This window comes from Sorex fumeus, unplaced genomic scaffold (assembly GCF_029834395.1).
Source record: "Sorex fumeus unplaced genomic scaffold, SorFum_2.1 ptg000041l, whole genome shotgun sequence".
In the NCBI taxonomy this organism is placed as follows: domain Eukaryota; kingdom Metazoa; phylum Chordata; class Mammalia; order Eulipotyphla; family Soricidae; genus Sorex; species Sorex fumeus.
In genome coordinates this window covers 5429400-5445882 of record NW_026606098.1, presented here as the reverse complement: position 1 = coordinate 5445882, position 16483 = coordinate 5429400, and the positions used below count along the sequence as shown (strand labels likewise).

The 16483-nt window shown below is 63.1% G+C and overlaps 2 protein-coding genes across 2 annotated transcripts in view; both read right to left on the bottom strand.

Annotated features, from left to right (window-relative positions):
• The window catches only part of PDXK (pyridoxal kinase), a 161047-nt gene that overhangs the window by 8745 nt on the left and 135819 nt on the right, over positions 1-16483 (bottom strand). The gene's annotated exons all lie outside the window — the stretch shown is intronic.
• Positions 5720-16309, bottom strand: RRP1B (ribosomal RNA processing 1B). Its single transcript, XM_056119227.1, has 16 exons — positions 16140-16309; positions 12493-12575; positions 11599-11656; positions 10929-11014; positions 10691-10752; positions 10453-10582; positions 10193-10257; positions 9908-10074; positions 9339-9421; positions 9065-9162; positions 8566-8585; positions 8190-8315; positions 7368-8116; positions 6509-6661; positions 6244-6307; positions 5720-5976 (listed from the first exon to the last, which is right to left on the bottom strand). The coding sequence occupies exons 1-16, from the start codon at positions 16267-16269 to the stop codon at positions 5783-5785; spliced, it is 2268 nt and encodes a 755-aa protein (XP_055975202.1). The 5' UTR covers positions 16270-16309; the 3' UTR covers positions 5720-5782.

Here is a 16483-nt window from a genome sequence, read left to right as displayed (position 1 = left end):
TCACGCTGATGTGGGCAGGTGGGCACATAGGGAAGGCCCCTCCCAAAGCAGGGGCAGTAAATCTCCTGGGAAGTTATCACCTGACCTCATGGAGAACGGGTGTCAGTCTGTAGCAGACACTGAGGAGGCTGGACCCCCCTTGACAGAAGCTCCAGCAGGAACCAAAGGCCAGGAAAGGAATTTCAAAGTGGACTATCGGCACTCCCAACCCTACCCCCATTGGCAACCTCCTTAGCAACGGACTCTGACCTGGCTAGAAGCCGCACGTTCCTGCTGCGGCAGGTTGGAGAAACCCTACAAAGGCCACCTTGAACAGAGGAAGGGCGCAGATGCTGTCCAAGCCCACGTGGCCAAGCACATGTGTCCCCTCCACATCTCACCTCGAGATGGGGACTTTCATGCTCTCCTGTCTAGTGCTGGGGTGTGTGTAGGGCTCTCTGCCCTCAGAGAAGCCCATGTTCTCTCTTGAGTGCATTAGTCCCCACTCTCTTCCACTTTTCCCTCCTTCCCTTCAAAACTTCCAAATAAAATCTGTTCTACTTCACTGCTCATCTACTCCTGAACCCAGTAACCCTGGGTCCCAGGTGGCAGAGGCAGATGGGGAAAAAGTGATCGTCTCTCTCCTCCCCGCTGCACATGAGCCCCCCGTGCCGTGGGGCTCCCCCGACATCAAAGTGTGTGCCCTCTCTCGTGTCTAAGTTTCGTTCAATAAAACTATCTTGCTTTACTTTACCTCCTTCAGAAACTCCTGAGGGAAGGTGATGGGGCTGGAACCCTGCTCCGAGCAGTTCCCAGGCTCCTGAGACCTGGGGGTAGTAGGGATCCAGGCATGTCCTGGGGCTACCTCGAGCTGGCACTGACCAGGGAAGGGACCCCCCCCCCCCACACATCAAAGCAGTGAAATTTCTGGGAAGTAATAAAGTCACTAGTCCTAGGCCGACCCACCTTGTGAAACCAGAAGCCAAGACCTGCTAAGACCTTCCCCAGCAGCTGACCCTGAGGAGACGGACCCGCCCTACAGAAAGGACCTGAGGGAAATCACTGAGACCCTCAATTCCTTCCTTTAATCTGACTAACCCTTGGCTCGGCTAGCCCAGACCCGAGAAGCAGGACCCACCCTCAGAGAAATTCGGCAGGAACAAAGGTCAGGAGAAGGAGTTTCAACGCTGCACCCAATTCTACCCACTTAGCAACAGCCCTAGCAACGGACTCTTACCTAGTCAGAAAGCCCCAGGTGGAGCAGGCTGGAAAAACCCTGTGAAGACTGCCTTGAACAAAGGAAGTGTGTGCATATGCCGCCGGAGCCCATGTGCTGCTTGTGCCCACATGGCCGAGCACATGTGTGTCGCCCGAGCCCATATGTGACCCGAGTCTCCCCTCTTGGGATGTGCACTTTCGTGCTTCCGTCTCTAACGCTGGGCTGTGGGGGCTCTCTCCGCCCCCTGGAGAAGCCTGGGCTCGCCCTTGAGCGTGTTGCTCTCTCACTTTCGCCCCCTCCTTCCCCTTCCCGAGACCCTACAACTGTTTTACTTCACTATTCATCTACTCCTGAAATTCTTTTCTGCAAGACGAGACAGGAACCCTCAAACCCTGCGTAAGGCCTAGGGCTGACTTTCCTGTAAGGAGCAAACCATCGCTCTAGCCTGAGTCCACGGCTCCCCGAGAAATCGGGTGGTGGGGATCAACCCCCGTGTCGAGAAGACCAAGCGGATATCAGGTATGGCTGGACGGGTAGTGGGGGGGCTGAGGCCTGTGCCCACCAGGGGCTCATCGCAGACTTTATCTGTCTTGGGCTTCCCAGCTGGTCCTGGAGTGGGAGATGCGTCCGTCCCTCTCCTTCCCGCCTCACAGAAGCTACCCATGGGGCCTCTGATTCGACGGGGCTGGGTGACTGTGCCTTGTAGGCGCTTGGAGCTGACACCACCAGTCTCGACACATGCCAGGCCTTTCCCAGAACGCAGGTGCCTGAGGTGAGTCAGCTAGAGGAAGAAACACTTTTCTCGACTCCCCCTCTCTTGCTCCCTACTTTAAACCAGCCCTTCTGCACCCTAGGACCCCCACTCCCCGGCACAGCTGGGTGCCAGCAAAGCACAGTGGGCGGGAGGCCCCGGGTGATCCTGGCCACGTGCTGCACTGGAATCAGCGTCGTTGGTCACAACCGGGAACACCTCTAGGAGGGGAAGCGGGAGGTTTCACTGTTGGGGCCTGAACCGGCAGCTGGACAGGCTGCACACACTTCACCTGGGGTTTGTTCCAAGCCACTCTGGTGCTGCTCAGTCACTCCAGACCGTGCTTGGGGACCATATGGATGCCAGGGACTGAACCCGGGTCAGAGCTTGGAAGGGAAACGCCTCCCCGCTGTCCTCTCTCTGGCCCCAGAGCACTTTTTAATTTTTTTTTGGCTTTTTGGGTCACACCTGGCGATGCACAGGGGTTACTCCTGGCTCTGCACTCAGGAGTCACTCCTGGCGGTGCTCAGGGGACCATATGGGATGCTGGGAATCGAACCCGGTTGGCCGCGTGCAAGGCAAATGCCCTACCCGCTGTGCTATTGTTCCAGCCCCCCCCCCCCCCCCAGCACTTTTGATATTTTTTTTTCTGCAATCATGAGACGAAAAGGGCACAGAATGGGGTTTACCAGTTGGTTGCATTGTGCCAATTCACTGGGGTAGGCAAGAGGGACACACGGGACTGTGGGGGACTGAGGCAGGAGACATGCGGCACTGTGACACTTAAGTGGGAGGGACACGCGGGACTGTGAGGGGCACTGAGGCGGGAGGGACATGTGGGACTGTGAGGGGCTCTCATCGCCGGAGTCTCTGTGGTGACATTCTGGCTTAGGTCCCAGAGACGCTGTTTCCGTGGCCCGTTCCCCTCGTGCCCGGTAGGCCACGGGTCCGGATTGTATTCTTTCGTAGCTGGTGATTTCCGGCCATCAGGGCGGCTTCCTGCGCCTGCTGACCGGCAGTGCGTCAGGCCGGGCCTGGCTTTGCTCCCAGGGCGCGGGCGAGCGGGGGAACTGCGGGCCACCTTCCCCAGCACACAGGACCTGCCCGTGGCCGCCCTGGGATCAGGCAGGTTGTGGGTCTGTCCTTCCCCTGGACGGAACCGGCCCTCCCTCAGGGATGAAGGTGTGAGGGCCGCTGCCCGCTTGTCGGCTCACTGCACCCGTGTCCACCCAGAATGAAGCCGGGGCCATCTTCCACGCTGGGGGTCCTGAACTCTCTCTGGGAGGCTTTCGGGGGACAGAGCACAGAGCCTGGCCAGCGTGTACAGGCCCATCCCCGGGAGGCCTCTTGCCTGACATGTGACCCACTGTGGGGACAGCAGGGGTCCCCTAGCCAGAGCTCAAAGCTGTGGGGTTTGTCCCACGTGCTGTCTGAGACCACTGGGGTCTGGCCAATGTCCAGGGCTGATAGGGGAGACCCTGAGGTCAAGTCAGCAGCAGAGTGGACAGCATGTTCCAGAGGCCGAGGCTGACCTCGGACATTCCCTCCTGCACCTCCACTGCTTCAGGGGCAGCAGCTGACCCCGCTGAGTCCATTTGAACTGGCTATCAGCCATTTTGGGGGGGATTTGCTTTCTGGGTCACACCTGGCGACGCTCAAGGGTTGTCCTGGCTCAGCACTCAGGAATGACCACCTGGGAGGTCGGGGATGTCCTGGCTCTGGCCCCCAGACCCAGACGGGCCGCTGACACCATGCTGGAAGGTCACTCAGACTCCTGAGGAGCCCTGGGGCCCCACAGGGACAGTCCTCAGCTGACCCACTGCGTCCACAGTCCAGCTCCCGGTGCTGCTCCGGCCCTGAACACACAAGCAACTTCCAGAAACTGCCATTGTGGGCACACAGGCTAGGATGACTGGGTGGCTTCAGGAGCCTGAAGCCTCGCGCGAACTTGTGCTCATTCTTCGGTCGCCAATGCTGGGGTTTAGGGATCAGCTCAGATGGCCCCTGGCACAAGCAGGCAACTTCTGGGTGTGGAGGTCCTGAGCCCTGCGTGTCAACTCCCGATGCAGGGGCTGGAGCGACAGGCAGCTGGCCAGCACTTGCCCTGTGGGTGGTGAAAGGGGCTCACTTCCCGCACCCCAGAGGGTCCCTAAGCACACTGGGTGGGTGTGGTCCCAACAAAAAGGTAGCAGGGCGGTGGGACCCTCCCGGCCACACACGGCATGCAGGACAGGCACGGAGGCAGCTTCAGCGGCACAACAGGGGCCTCAGTTGCCCCCACTTCCTTCTCCTTTCCCCAGAGATGGACCTGGCCACACTCACCTGCCCAAGCCCAGAGGCATGCTTTGACCAGGGTCCCCTACTGTGTGAGGGAACCCTGCCCCGAAGAGTTGCTGCAAGATAGGTGAGTAGGTTGGGGGTCTGACTGGCTTCCCCAGAGGACCCCCATCCTGTGTGCGTGACGGGAGCGTGTGTGGAGCGTAAAAGCATATGTTGCGAGTGCATATGTGCAAGTGTACATAAGTGTGAGAATACGTATGCACAGGCATGTGCGTGCATCTCTGCGCGCTGGCTACAAAGCCTCCAGGCTCACAGCTGGAGGCTGACTTTTGCCCAGCCCCACCGCCCTACTTTCTTGCACAACAGGCCAGACTAGCAGGTCATTCCTGGCCGGGTCCAGGGGCCCCTGAGGGGGGCAGCTCAGGCTTTTCATGCAGGCCCAGTGCCCGCCGCACTCTGGCTGTTGTCAGGGTTCTTATCAAGAGGAGAACCCGAGCTGAGTGGGAGTTGAGAAATGTTCTCGGGAGGGTAAGGGGGAGGGGGGGAGGCATGCAGGGAAGCTCTGATCGAGATTCCAGTTCTTCACCTTTGTACCTTTCCAGGCCGAGGGGGAGGCTGGGATTCCTGTCCTCAGGACCTGGGTCATGGATCACCAGCACCCCCCCCCCTTCTTCAGGCCACATTCCTAATCCTGCCTGCCTGCTCCCCTGGCAGGGTGGAAGAGGGACAGTGTTGTTGAAAGGCGAGATGGGAATGAAGGGGGAAACACAAGAAAGCAGTGTGTCCCCCTCTCTGCTGGACCAAGGGTCAGGGCTGCTGACATCGGCTCTGAGCCCCGGCAAGGCACAGATGAGCGCTCACCTAGCCAGGAATTGGCCCGTGCAAGGGGGGGTAAAGGCTGTTTTCACCCCGCACAGACTTTTGGGTTCTCTGCCTCCCTCAGAAAGAATTCAGGAGTTGAAATAGTGAAACAAAATATTTTTTTGGCAAGATCTAGCAGTGCCCAGGGGTCACTTCAGCTGGGCTTGGAGGCTTGTCTATGGTGCAAGGGGTTGAACTAGGGTCAGCTGTGTGCAAGGCAAGTGCCCTCCCTGCTGTCTACCATGCCAGCCTGCTGAATCTGCCAGAATTCAGACCTAGAGATGCATGTTCGACTCCGTTACCTCAGTCTACACAGCTGCCTTTGCCCCTGGGGCTCGCTCACAATGATGCCAGCCTGGACAGCTGGCATGAACCCTTGGACCCTGACTGAATCTTTGACCCTCCCAGGCCAGACTGTCTCTGAGCAGGGAACAAGCCAACCGGGCTCAATCCCAGCATCCCACCTGGCCCCCGAGCACTGCCAGGAGTTATTCCTGAGTTAGAGCCAGGAGCCAGCCCTAAGCATCAGCAGGTGAGAGATCCCCCCCCCCCCCCCCCCCGAGAGCGGGGACCCTGTGCACGCATTAGCGTTAACTTTGGAAACGTAATTCACAGAGACTGACAGGAAGTGAAAAAGCCCACGTGGAAAGTTATAATTTATACGCGACTGTACAAAACCTCAGTGAAAGGCGCTAGAAGAAGTCCATGGCCGTCGGCCGCCGCTGCGGCGTGGAGAGCAGCAGCTTCTTGGTGGTCAGGGGGCTGCTGGCCGGGGAGCTCGCTGGGCTCTTCAGCACCCCATGGAGGGGCCGCTGCTTGGGGTCGAAGGCCACTCGGGAAGGGCCCACGGGGCTCACCAAGATGCTCTTATCTGTCTTCTTGAACTCTGCCCCAGAGTGCAGACAGCTGAGGCGGGGTGGCCGCTGCAGACCCACCTGCCCCATGGCAGCCCCACGCTTGGTCATTTCCTGGGCTCTGAGGCCCCCACAGACCCTGCCCGGGACCCCTGCTTACTGAGCTGCTTCAGGAAGCGGCTTTCCGCCTTCCACGGGCCTGCTTCCAGAATGTTCCCTCACATTCCCCAAGACCCAGAACTCTGTCCAGAACTCTCACCCTCCCCGGGCCCAGCATGCTGACCTCTGGTCCTACTCACCTGCCGTCATATTTCTGCTCAAGCCAAACGTGACTTTCTTGGTGCCGGGCGGAGTTTTGCTGGGCTGTGGGATGACAGCGGCGTTAGGGCCGTGGCATGGGGACCGTGAGTGCAGGGAGACACGTGACTCGAGGCCCGGGGTGCCAGCCTGCACCAGACACACCAGGGCTGGCACAGGGCCAGCTCCAGACCTACCCCTGCCGGCCCCCACCCAAACTCTGAACCATGACCCAGCCGGGGCAGCCCAAGGCCGTGGGGGCCACACCTGCACGGAGGGGCGCGGGGCGCAGGGAGCCGCGCTGCTCTTGGCTTTCCGGCAGAAGATCGGCTTGGGCAGGGCGGGGGTGCTGAACCGCACGAAGTCCTTCTCTGTCCTCAGCTGCTTCTTCCTGGGAGGGCTGAGTGCCCCGCTGCCCCCCTGTGGGAGAGGGAAGGGGTGGTCAGCAACCACCTGGCGAGGAGGGCCACACTGCCGCTGTGTTCTGCTCTGGAACCGTTTCTGGAACCCGAAAGCTCAGCGCCAAGGGCTCAGGTGTGGTGTGGGATTTCCCCTCGCCTGGGGCCCAGTCTGCTTCTCTGCAACAGCCTACAGGGACCCCCAGCCGAGGCCTGCCGGCAACTCAAACCCTGCGCACGGCAGCCAGCAGGGACGGACACAGGAAGGCACTGCGCTGCCACCTGGGGTGAAACGGCGCCTTGCTCAGCAGGGACTCAGAGACCGTGGGACTCAGAGACAGTGAGGGGCTGAGGGAGACAGAGAGGAACTAAGACAGTGAGGGGCTAAGGCAGACAGTGAGATACTGAGGAACCGGGGGACAGAGTGAGGGACTGAGATTGAGGCAGAGATCTGAGAGACTGACACAGTGAGGGGCTGAGAAACTGAGGCCCGGCCTGGCGACCAAGCTGGGGCTGCAGGAATTCAGGCATTCGGGGAGGCAGCCTGAAGTGGCCAGACCTGGCACTAGACACCCACCCAGGTGCTGTCCGTTGTAGGCACTTGGTGGCGTGTGCAGACAGTGAGACCAGTAGTCACCACCCTGTCAGGCCCCGACCACGCTTGAGGGAGCGAGCACCCCTGGGCCGGGTCCACGCGGAAAGGCCGTGCCAGGACCGAGGGTCCTTACCAGAGACAGGACTACGGGGCCCTGCTGTCTGGGCACAGCTGCAAGTGGCCAGGACTCAAGTGTGGCTGTCACGAGCTTCCTCTTGGCCAGGCTGGCGGGTCTGGGGCAGGATGGGCTGTGCAGGTTGAGGGCGCCTGGCTCCCGCTTCTTCTTCCTCTTCATCTTCCCACCCTGCAGCGGGGGTCTCTGTGCATCGCTGTCACCCTGCGGCGGGGGTCTCTGCGTGACACTGTCACCCTGCGGTGGGGGTCTCTGCACGATGCTGTCATCCCGTGGTGGGGGTGTCTGTGCGACACTGTTGCCCTGTGGCGGGGAGCCCTGTGCCTCACTGTTGCCTGGGGGGCTCCCAGCAGGGCGGGACTGAGGTGAGGCGGAGAGATTGTGACCACTGGCTGGGAGGGCCCCGAGTCTCCGCTTCCTTCTGGGGACCTGGGCGCCCTCTGCCTGAGGGGTGCTGCTGGGTGTCACGTCCCCAGGGGTCCCGGAGTGCTCCCCCACAGCCTGCAGGCCCCTCTTCCGCAGTCGTTTCCTCTTCACGCGGACGGGGGGCGGCTCCTCCCCGCATCTCTTCTGGGCCCCGCCAGGCCCCGTGCTGGGTTCCTCGGCCCCATCGTGCAGGGGGAGCTCCCCCCCCACCGCCGTCTCCCCGGACCCGCTCTCAGGCTGGAGGCTCCTCCTCTTCCTCTTCCTCCTCTTCTTCCTCGGGGGGCCTCTTCCCGGCTCCTCCTTGGCAGTTGGGGGCGCACCTGCTGCAAAGGGACGGGCGGCTCAGGGAGGAGCGAGCCGCCTGCACCCCCGCGCCTCCCGTGGGGCGCCACTCACCTCCTGCGTCCCCGCTGCCCGTCCCCTCCTGCTTCTCTCCTCTGTCCACCTGCTGTCCTTCACGAAGGCCTGGGTCGTCCCCATTAGCAGGACCATCCTCGGCCAGGCTCCCAGGGGCGACACTGCCTGCCGGGGTCACTTGTCAGTCCCGGCGGCGTCGCCAGGCACAGTTTGGGGTCTGCTTAGGGGACCCTGGGCACCGGGGTGAAAGTGTCCTCCCGCCCTGCCCTCAGCCTGCAGCCCCGGGACTCTCCACTGCTCAGGCAGGACGAGTGCCCAGTGGCCACGCGGCTCCTAGGAGCCTCCCTTTGGGCCGTCCACACCTGCAGACACCCATCTCCGGCTCCCCCCTGCTCAGCCCTCCGAATGGCCTCACCTTCACAAAGGTCCCGGAACCTGGAAAAGAAGCAAGGGCATCCTTAACGGACCCTGCCTGTCCCGTACAACCCTGCCGGGAAGCCTGACGGAGGCCAGCCAACACAGGGACTGCCTGGGCTGTGTATATCTGTATATATGTGCACATGCACACACGTGTGTGAGTCTGCGTATACTGGGGTGGTTGTGATCCTGAAGGGGACTGACTGGGTGCCCATGACCCAGGCAGCTGGGGACACATGTGGCCAATGTTCTATCTGGGTACAATGGCCATATGGAGTTGAAGAAACCCACATCCTCAGTCCTTCATGGGGAACTCCTGCCCACCCTGACTGAACTCACGGCTGACGGGTGGACAGATGCCTGTGCCTATGCTTGCTGTGCCGCCCCACCAAGTGGCAGACTGAGGATATGGCACAGAGGCAGCTTCAGGGGTCCAGGGGGTGCAGCAAAGGCCTCTGTCTTAGGGGCGCCTGTGAGGGTCTTCTCCACATACTCACTTCTTGGCGAGCCTGGAGAGGCGCTTCCTGTTGAAGGGAGGGGTGTTCTTCCTGCTGGTCATTTCTAGGAGCCGGTCGGCGACTGCCTTGTAGTCGAACTGCAGGGCAGAGAGAGCACCTGAGCCCAAGCCCTGGTGCCCCCAAATAGCAGGGCCGGGACGCCTCTTGGCGCCTTATCTGGGGACTGGGGTGAAAAGCCACATGGCACAGAGAGCACGGGGACGCAGCTCCAGCCCGCGGTGTGGTGTCCTCACTAGCACTCGCGGCCACTGACCTGCAGAGGCGGCCCTGTGGCCTCCAGGCCACCGTCTCCATCTCTGTCCTCGGCAGTCCCGCCGGTCTGAGGGAGACCCTTGCCTGGGACGGGAGAACACGCAGGGCTGAGACTCACAGGCCTGTGGGTGCGGAGGGAACGAGCCTCCACACAGACGGCTGCCGGGGCGCCAGCTCCCAGACACGGGGAACCGCCGGCTGCCGGTCACCACTGTCACAAGGTCCCTGATCCCGCACCGGGGCTGAGGGGGACCACGCCCACTGCAGGGCCTGGCCGGAGGGAGAGGTGGGGCTGGTGAAACATCGTACAGCTGATCTTTCAAACTTTACCCCTTTTGGGTTTTTTTGGACATATTTGGTCCTGCTCAGGGGAAGGAACCTGGGCCCAGGCTCAAAGCATGTGTGTAGCCTGGCCCTTCCGCCTGCCCAGCTACAGAAGAGGCTGGGCATGTTCACAGGCCCAAACTAGGTGTCCCGGGGCTCCCCCTGTCCCCTTACTACCAGCCCCCAGCCAGGTCTCCCCGTCCCCCACGCCCCGCCACAGCCAGGCCTCCCCCGTCCCCGTCTTACTGGCTGCTGCGGCTGGAGGCCCCTCGCAGGCGGCTGGCTCCTCTCCGGAGCGGGGACCGCCCCCCGCCCTGGCACCGTGGTCCTCGGCGCTGGTGTCCAGTGCTAAAGGGGACCGGTGAGCGATGGCCTCGAATACGCCCCGGGCGATGGTCTGCACCAAGGTGTGGCTGCAGGGGACAGGGCCGAGACTTCCGGCAGCCGAGGGACAGGGCCAGCGCTCCCCCCTCTGCGGTCCCCAGGGAGGGGGCACCCGGCTACACTGAGGGGGGAGGGGCCCACACTCACTCTTTCGTCTTGGCGGCAATTTTGCAGAACGGATCAATAAACTTGAGGTTCTGATCCGCCAGAAGCTAGGGGAGTGAGGAAAGCCTTCCCGTCTGTGGGCGTCGGGAGCAGCACAGCCCCCCCCCGCAGGAAGCCCCAGGGGCCGGGCTGGCTGGAGAGCACGCGGGACAGCGCCCGTGGGTGCCCTTGCCTGTCCACGCGCCCCCCTGCCCCCCGCTTCCCCGACCCCCTGGCAAGCGTGGCTGTTTGTGCGTGCTTACCTCGCTCCCCCCGACCTTGGACAGCTCCTCCAGGTACACGGCGATCAGGTGGGACCTCACCCCGCCGGGAGAGCGGCTCTCGGGGTGCAGGACCTCCTTCATCAGGATGTCCAGGAGCGGCCGGATCCGGCTGCAGTGAACACAAAGGGTGCCGTGAGGGGCGGCCCAGGATCAGGCCACAGGCCGGGGACAGATGCGGGACAGACAGATGTGGAGGCCTAAGCCAGGCCAGACGCACCTTTCTTCCCAGCTGTTCCGCTTCAGGACTTCGAAGGACTGCCTAAGGGTTAGCCGGATGAGCTAGAGGAACAGAAAACGAGGCAGGAGTGCCTATCAGCTTGGCGGGCTGGGGACAAGGTGGGTGCAGCTCAGGGTGAGGCTGCGCCCAGGACCCCTGCCTGTCTGCACAGCGTGCCCTGGGACCACCCACCCGTCTGCAGGACTGCCCAGTGCCCTCTGCCCTCCTCGGCCGGTACCATGTGGTACTTGTCCAGGCGCAGGCGGTCCACTCCCTTCCATTCGCGGTTCAGGGTTTGCCAGAAGGTCCGGATAAGGAGGTGCTCTGCAGGGAAGAGAGGCGGTGAGCACACCGCCTCCAGACAGACGGACAGACAGACAGAGCAGGGCCGGGCAGCGCCAGAGAAACAAGCGAGGCCGTCTCGATGCTTCCCCGAGGTGGCGGGAAGGTCTGGCCAAGGGAAGGGCTCCTCTGGACAGGTGCGTGGGCTTCTTGGTCCCGGCAGCAGCTGGTCCTGCCCTGTCCTGTGCTGGCAGGAACTGGGCCACACTCCGTTTTCTCTTCAGTCTCAGGCCGCCAGCGCTTTCTAGCCGGGGCTCGCTCCTGCCCGGCTGCTCGGGCCTTCCTTCCTCCTGCACAGCTCCGGCACCCCTGGCTCACTAGCACCCGGGGCCGCCTTTGCTGGGAGGGTGGGAGCAAACCCTCCCAGCCCGGTGTCCGCCAAGCAGTTCCTTTGGGGCTGGAAGCGGCTCTGTCCTGCGCAGGCCCCTCCCTGCCCTTCCCTGCAGGGTCAGTGTTCTGGGCCCGCCCAAGGCGAGCGCCCATGAGGAGCCCCAGGACGGACACTGGAGGGCACAGGGTGGGTTCCGAGCAGACACGGCGCCCAAGCCAGGCTGGGCCGCACTTACGCGCCTCCGAGTTGTTAACAACGTGGACAAGCTGGGACATAGTGACCGCGAGCTCCTCCTGCGGGGCGGGGAGAAACGGGGTCGTCGTGGGATGCGCGGCCAGGACCACACTCCCCGCTCCTGAGCCCCAAGCGTCCGAGTTCTGTCCAGTGCGGATCCCCCCCCCACCCCGCTGCCCCGGCCCCAGTGCACAGCCTCTGGGTGGTGCCTCTGCTTATTCAGGACATAAGCTGGCCTCGAGGGGACCAGCCGTAGACACAGGGCTCTGGGGCCAGAATGCTGCTGGCCGTGAGCTGAGTATGGAGGGGACCCCAGGGCCGTGTGGTGGGGCGCTGCCTGACCCCAGCTGGGCCCATCTCACCCATGGCACTCAGTGCCCCGACCACCTGCCTTCTCCCCCTTGCCGCGGGGCCTCCCGCCCAGACCCACTCTAGACCCACCCACACATGCCCACTGGCACCCAGGCGGGGAGTGTAAGCGAGGTGCGAGGTATGTACGCGCATGGCTGCACCACCTCCACCTGGTCCCGTCCAGTTAGTGGCCAGGCCTGGGCTGCGAGATGTGTCCAGGCTGGCCACATGCCTGGCACCCAGCTGCGTCAGGGGATAAGCCGCGGCCTGGATGCCTCGCCAGCACGGCCACTAGGGGGCAGCAGGTGGCTGTGCACCTGTGGGGCAGCCCCCGGCTGGGCCAGGACAGTTGGCTTCTGTCCTGAGTGTCCAGGACAGTGACCTGGGGGCAGGAGGCAGTAGCAACCTCATATTTCTGGGCCTTCATGGTGAACTGAGCAAGAATCGGTCTCCCTGGACGAGTGCCCTCTCCCTGGTGGCCAGCCTCAACAGGTCATACCCTCCCATCCAGGCCAGCCCAGCCTGCCCCCCCTGGTGGCCTTACCTGCAGGAGGGGTTCGTCCTGCACCCACATGCAGTAGAAGAGCCCTTTCCAGATTCTGAGAAGCTCCTCCTGGGTGAACCCGCCTGCGGAGAGAAGAGCAGCCCGTCATCCCGTCTCCCTGCGGGACACCCCCACAGCGACCTCAGGGCCCGTCTCAGTCAGTTCTGTTTGACCACCTGGGTCCCCTCCCTCTGATGGACACCTTGGCACCGCCCTCCCCACCCCCCCGCAGCAGGAGGAAGGGGACACTGAGGGAGCCCCCACACAGCACAGCTGGTTCTCAGACACCTGCCCACGAGCGCCCATCAGGGCCAACACGAGGCTCATGAGGCTGCTCTCGGCCACCCCGGGAGTCCTCACGCCAGTCACCAGCCTGCACTGCGGCCTGGTCTGACATGAGGTCCACCCGGCCACGGGTTCGAGGGCAGGTGAGCCTCCAGGCAGCTTCCCTGGGCTGTGGGGCAGTCACCTCATGGGCAGCTCCAGGACGAGGCCATGCAGGCGCTTGGCTCAGCGGGAGACGCTTCTCGGCGCGTGTCCCCAGCCCCTTCTCTCCACCCACGATGCCCACTTGCTCTTGAGTCCCCCAGGCACCCACGCTCCAGGAGGGGACCAGCCCCTGCCCCCACAACCACATGGGGGCTCCCAAGGCGACTCTGAAGAACACAGAATCCCCATGGGTCAGTCCTCCGCCGACCCGAGACCATTTAAGAGTGACCGGCGGGAGAGTGTTCACAGGACACCCAGGAACAGCAGCTGACCAGGGAGAGTGGGAGCCCGCCAGATGCTGACACGGGCCAGGCAATCAGTCAGTCCGCTTCTGGGGTCAGGCGGGAGGAGCGGCCTCCAGTGTCCTCTCAGAGCAGAAGTATGGGGCCACATGCTCACGTGTGCCCAGGGGCCACCCCAGCACCCTGCTGCACTCCCCATGCTGATGTAGTGAGCCCTGAGCACAGGAAGAATCACAGCCAAGTGCGCGAACCCTGCTCACTGCAGCAGGGAAGGGGATAGGGGCTCCCCCAACACCAAGAACCAAGAGGGCTTGTGGTAGGGCCGCCCTGAGCAGAAGGCCTGGAGCACCGCTGGGTGTGACCCCCAAACCAAAGACAAAACCCCAAAGCGTGACCCTCGACAGGAACAGCAGAGAGGGATGTGAAGGACAAAGCCTTGGGCAGCTCCTCAGTGGAGCCAGCACCCCGAAGGAGAGGCCCCACCACTCTGGCTCCCCCGGGAACACCTTCTGCCAGACCTGAGGGCCCCTGCGGCACCTCACTGCAGGCGGGGCACCATCCACCGAACACCCCAAGGAGCTGCCTGGACACCTGCCCGTGGGGAACAAGGCGGGGAGCGTGCTGCCAGCCAAGCTCCTGTGCGACTCTGCTGCCCGAGCTGCCTGCAGAGCTCACGGGTCACGGTACAGCCAGACACGTGGCAGTGCACGTGACTCACGACACCCCATCTGCTTCCCAAAGCCGTGAGCCAAGGAGCACACGATGAGGGAGGTGTCCCCCCGCACATGGCCCACCCCGATGTGAGCCCTTGTTCCACACGTGGTCCCCAGGGCTCCACCGGAAGTGCTCCCCCAGCATGGGAAGCAACAAGGCCAAACACCCCTGCAAAAAAAATTCCCCAAACTAGCGTCTGAGACAGCAAACCGTGACCAGCGCAGAAAGGGCAGTCACGGCCCGCACGGGTGGTCATGCTGCACGGCTGCAGGTGCTGTTCCGTCTCCTGACTCCCTGTCTGTTGCCTGAGAATTGTCTTTCCAGATCTTTCCCTCCCATAAGTCCTGTGAATGGGGACGCAGGACTGGGTGTGGAATGTGGAGTACGGAAATCATGGAGGCGCCCAGAGAGCGTGGGGTCACTCACGCCCACACGGGCAAAGGGACAAACATGCTTCGGAGGATTTTGGAACATCCACTGACTCTAACCCAAACAACGGGGCCTGAGCTAGACAGTGGACTTAGAGTGGGAGGTGGACACAAGGCCACACGGCAGAGGAACCCACTGGGGCCAAGTTCAGGGAACTGGAAGCTCTGGCCTCCAGGTTCGGATAGGCTGACTGCAGGCTGCTGACCTTTCCCTTTTAAAGCTTTCAGTTTTCACAGCTGCAGAGAAATCCCTGCTTTTTGCTGGTAAGAAAACACTGTTCCTGCCACCTTCCAACGGCAGAGAAAGGTCCTCGGGATTCCCTGGAGCCCGAAGCACCTTGGCTCACATTCCTTCTCCATCTGCCAGGGAATTGGGGGGGGAGGGCATCATGTTTCTTACGGCAATGAGTTCCTGACGCCAGCCGTCAGGCCTCAGTCCTTCACAGTGGCTGGATACATGACTGCGAGGAGCAGAGCTGCGGTCAGTCAGGGACTGAGCACAGCCAACGGCCACTCGGCAGGAAATGGAGACAGGACCCATTTCAGAGTGGCAGTCTATCAGACCACCCGCCCTGATGCCCAAACGCCCACCATATGTCACTCTACCCACGGCTCTGGAGACACCAGCTGGAGAGAAGCAGCCACACTGTGGGACCACACCCACCATCATCACACAAAGGCCACAAGGTTGGTTTGAGTAGCTGTAAAGTGCTTCCAGATGCATTAGATGGGGGGGGGGGGGGGGGGGGCTTTGGTGTGGCTGTAGTCCCTGCACCAGAAAGGGGAGAGGATGGACAGCAAGCAGCGCCCTCCTGGTGGGACCACATACCAGAACGGCTGCAGTTTCAGCTAGCCACAAGGCTCCCTGCAGGAACCTGGGGCCAGTCTGCCTGCAGGCCTCCTGCACTCCATGTGCCTACGACTGGAGCCTGTGGGACGAGCAGAGCACGGCAGCCTGTGATGCTCTCTGAAGCCCTAGCATCTGCCCACGTGCTGGTGAGCTAAGGTACCAGATCAGGGATAACGGGTGCTAGCCTGGGCAACCTGCAGGATGCAGGGACGGGTGCACGCTGCACCTTCTGGGCTGCAGATCAGCAAAGGGTCTGCTGGTCAGTCCAGGATCTGCTTGCCTGCTTGTGAATGCAGCCAGGGATGGTTCCCCCCCCCCCCCCCCCCCCCGCCTGTAAGTTTCAGCTCCCAGTGACCAGAGGGGGGAAGGCTGGGTAACAACCAGGTAGGGAGGCCGCTTGTTCTTGAACCCGGCAGGCTGCGGGGCCAGGGCAGGCCTGGGGGGTAGGTAGGGTGGCAATTTTGCGGGGAGTGATGCTTAATTGGATGCTGGGAGTGGGTATCTTTTGGAATGAACAGACACTGGGAGGTGTGCGGGAGGGGCCCGTGTACTCTAGCTGCAGGCCTGCCCTGTTCATCAAGTGACCACATCAGAGGCGATTTAGGGGGCCAACCGGCAAGCTGGCTGCAAGGGGACGAGGTGTAAATGCCAGGTAGGTCACTCGGGGACAGCAGGGTGCGCCCGTGGGCGCCAAAAGCCAGAGCGAGAGAGGCGGGCGGTGGGGAGGAGAGGGGTGGGCCGCCAGGGGGACCCAGCTGGACGCGGGCCCCGGCCCGCGTGCGCACCCGAGGGCCTTAAGTCAGGCCCCCGGCTGGGCTCCCCGGGGGCTCGGAGGGCGCCGGGCGGGGCTTCCCGGGCCCGGGTCCCCGCGCACGTGCGCTGCCCCCAACCCACAGCGCGGCCGCGGCGGCACGTGGCGCCCACCTGTCTCCCTCTGGGTCTTGGCGCTGAGGTACTGGCGCAGCCTCCTCGCCGCGCGGTCCCGGATGCCCTTCTCGTGCGACGCCAGGCGCTGCGCGAACTGCAGCTCGGCGGGCTGCATGGCGGGGCCCATGGAGCCCCCGCAGCATCCCCAGCCGCCGCGCCCGCTCCGCCGCCGCGCCTGCGCACTCGACGGTTGCGGCGCGCGCTGATGGCGTCACAAAGGCGCCGGCCGGGGATGCGCGTGCGCGTGCGCGCTGGGCGGCGGCGGCGCGGGCGGAGGCGGCGGGGCCGGGCCCGGAGCGTCGCGCCTTCGCGCCTCCGCTGCCGCCCGGGCGCCGCGGCCC

What these genes read in the sequence shown, in the direction of transcription:
- RRP1B (XM_056119227.1), bottom strand. Translation starts at nt 16,269, where the DNA reads ATGGGCCCCGCCATGCAGCCCGCCGAGCTGCAGTTCGCGCAGCGCCTG. An exon ending in CAAGACCCAGAGGGAGACAG is followed by an intron (nt 12,576 to 16,139) that starts GTGGGCGCCACG and finishes TTCTCTCCGCAG; the next exon opens with GCGGGTTCACCCAGGAGGAG. An exon ending in GAGCAGAAATATGACGGCAG is followed by an intron (nt 5,977 to 6,243) that starts GTGAGTAGGACC and finishes ACTCTGGGGCAG; the next exon opens with AGTTCAAGAAGACAGATAAG.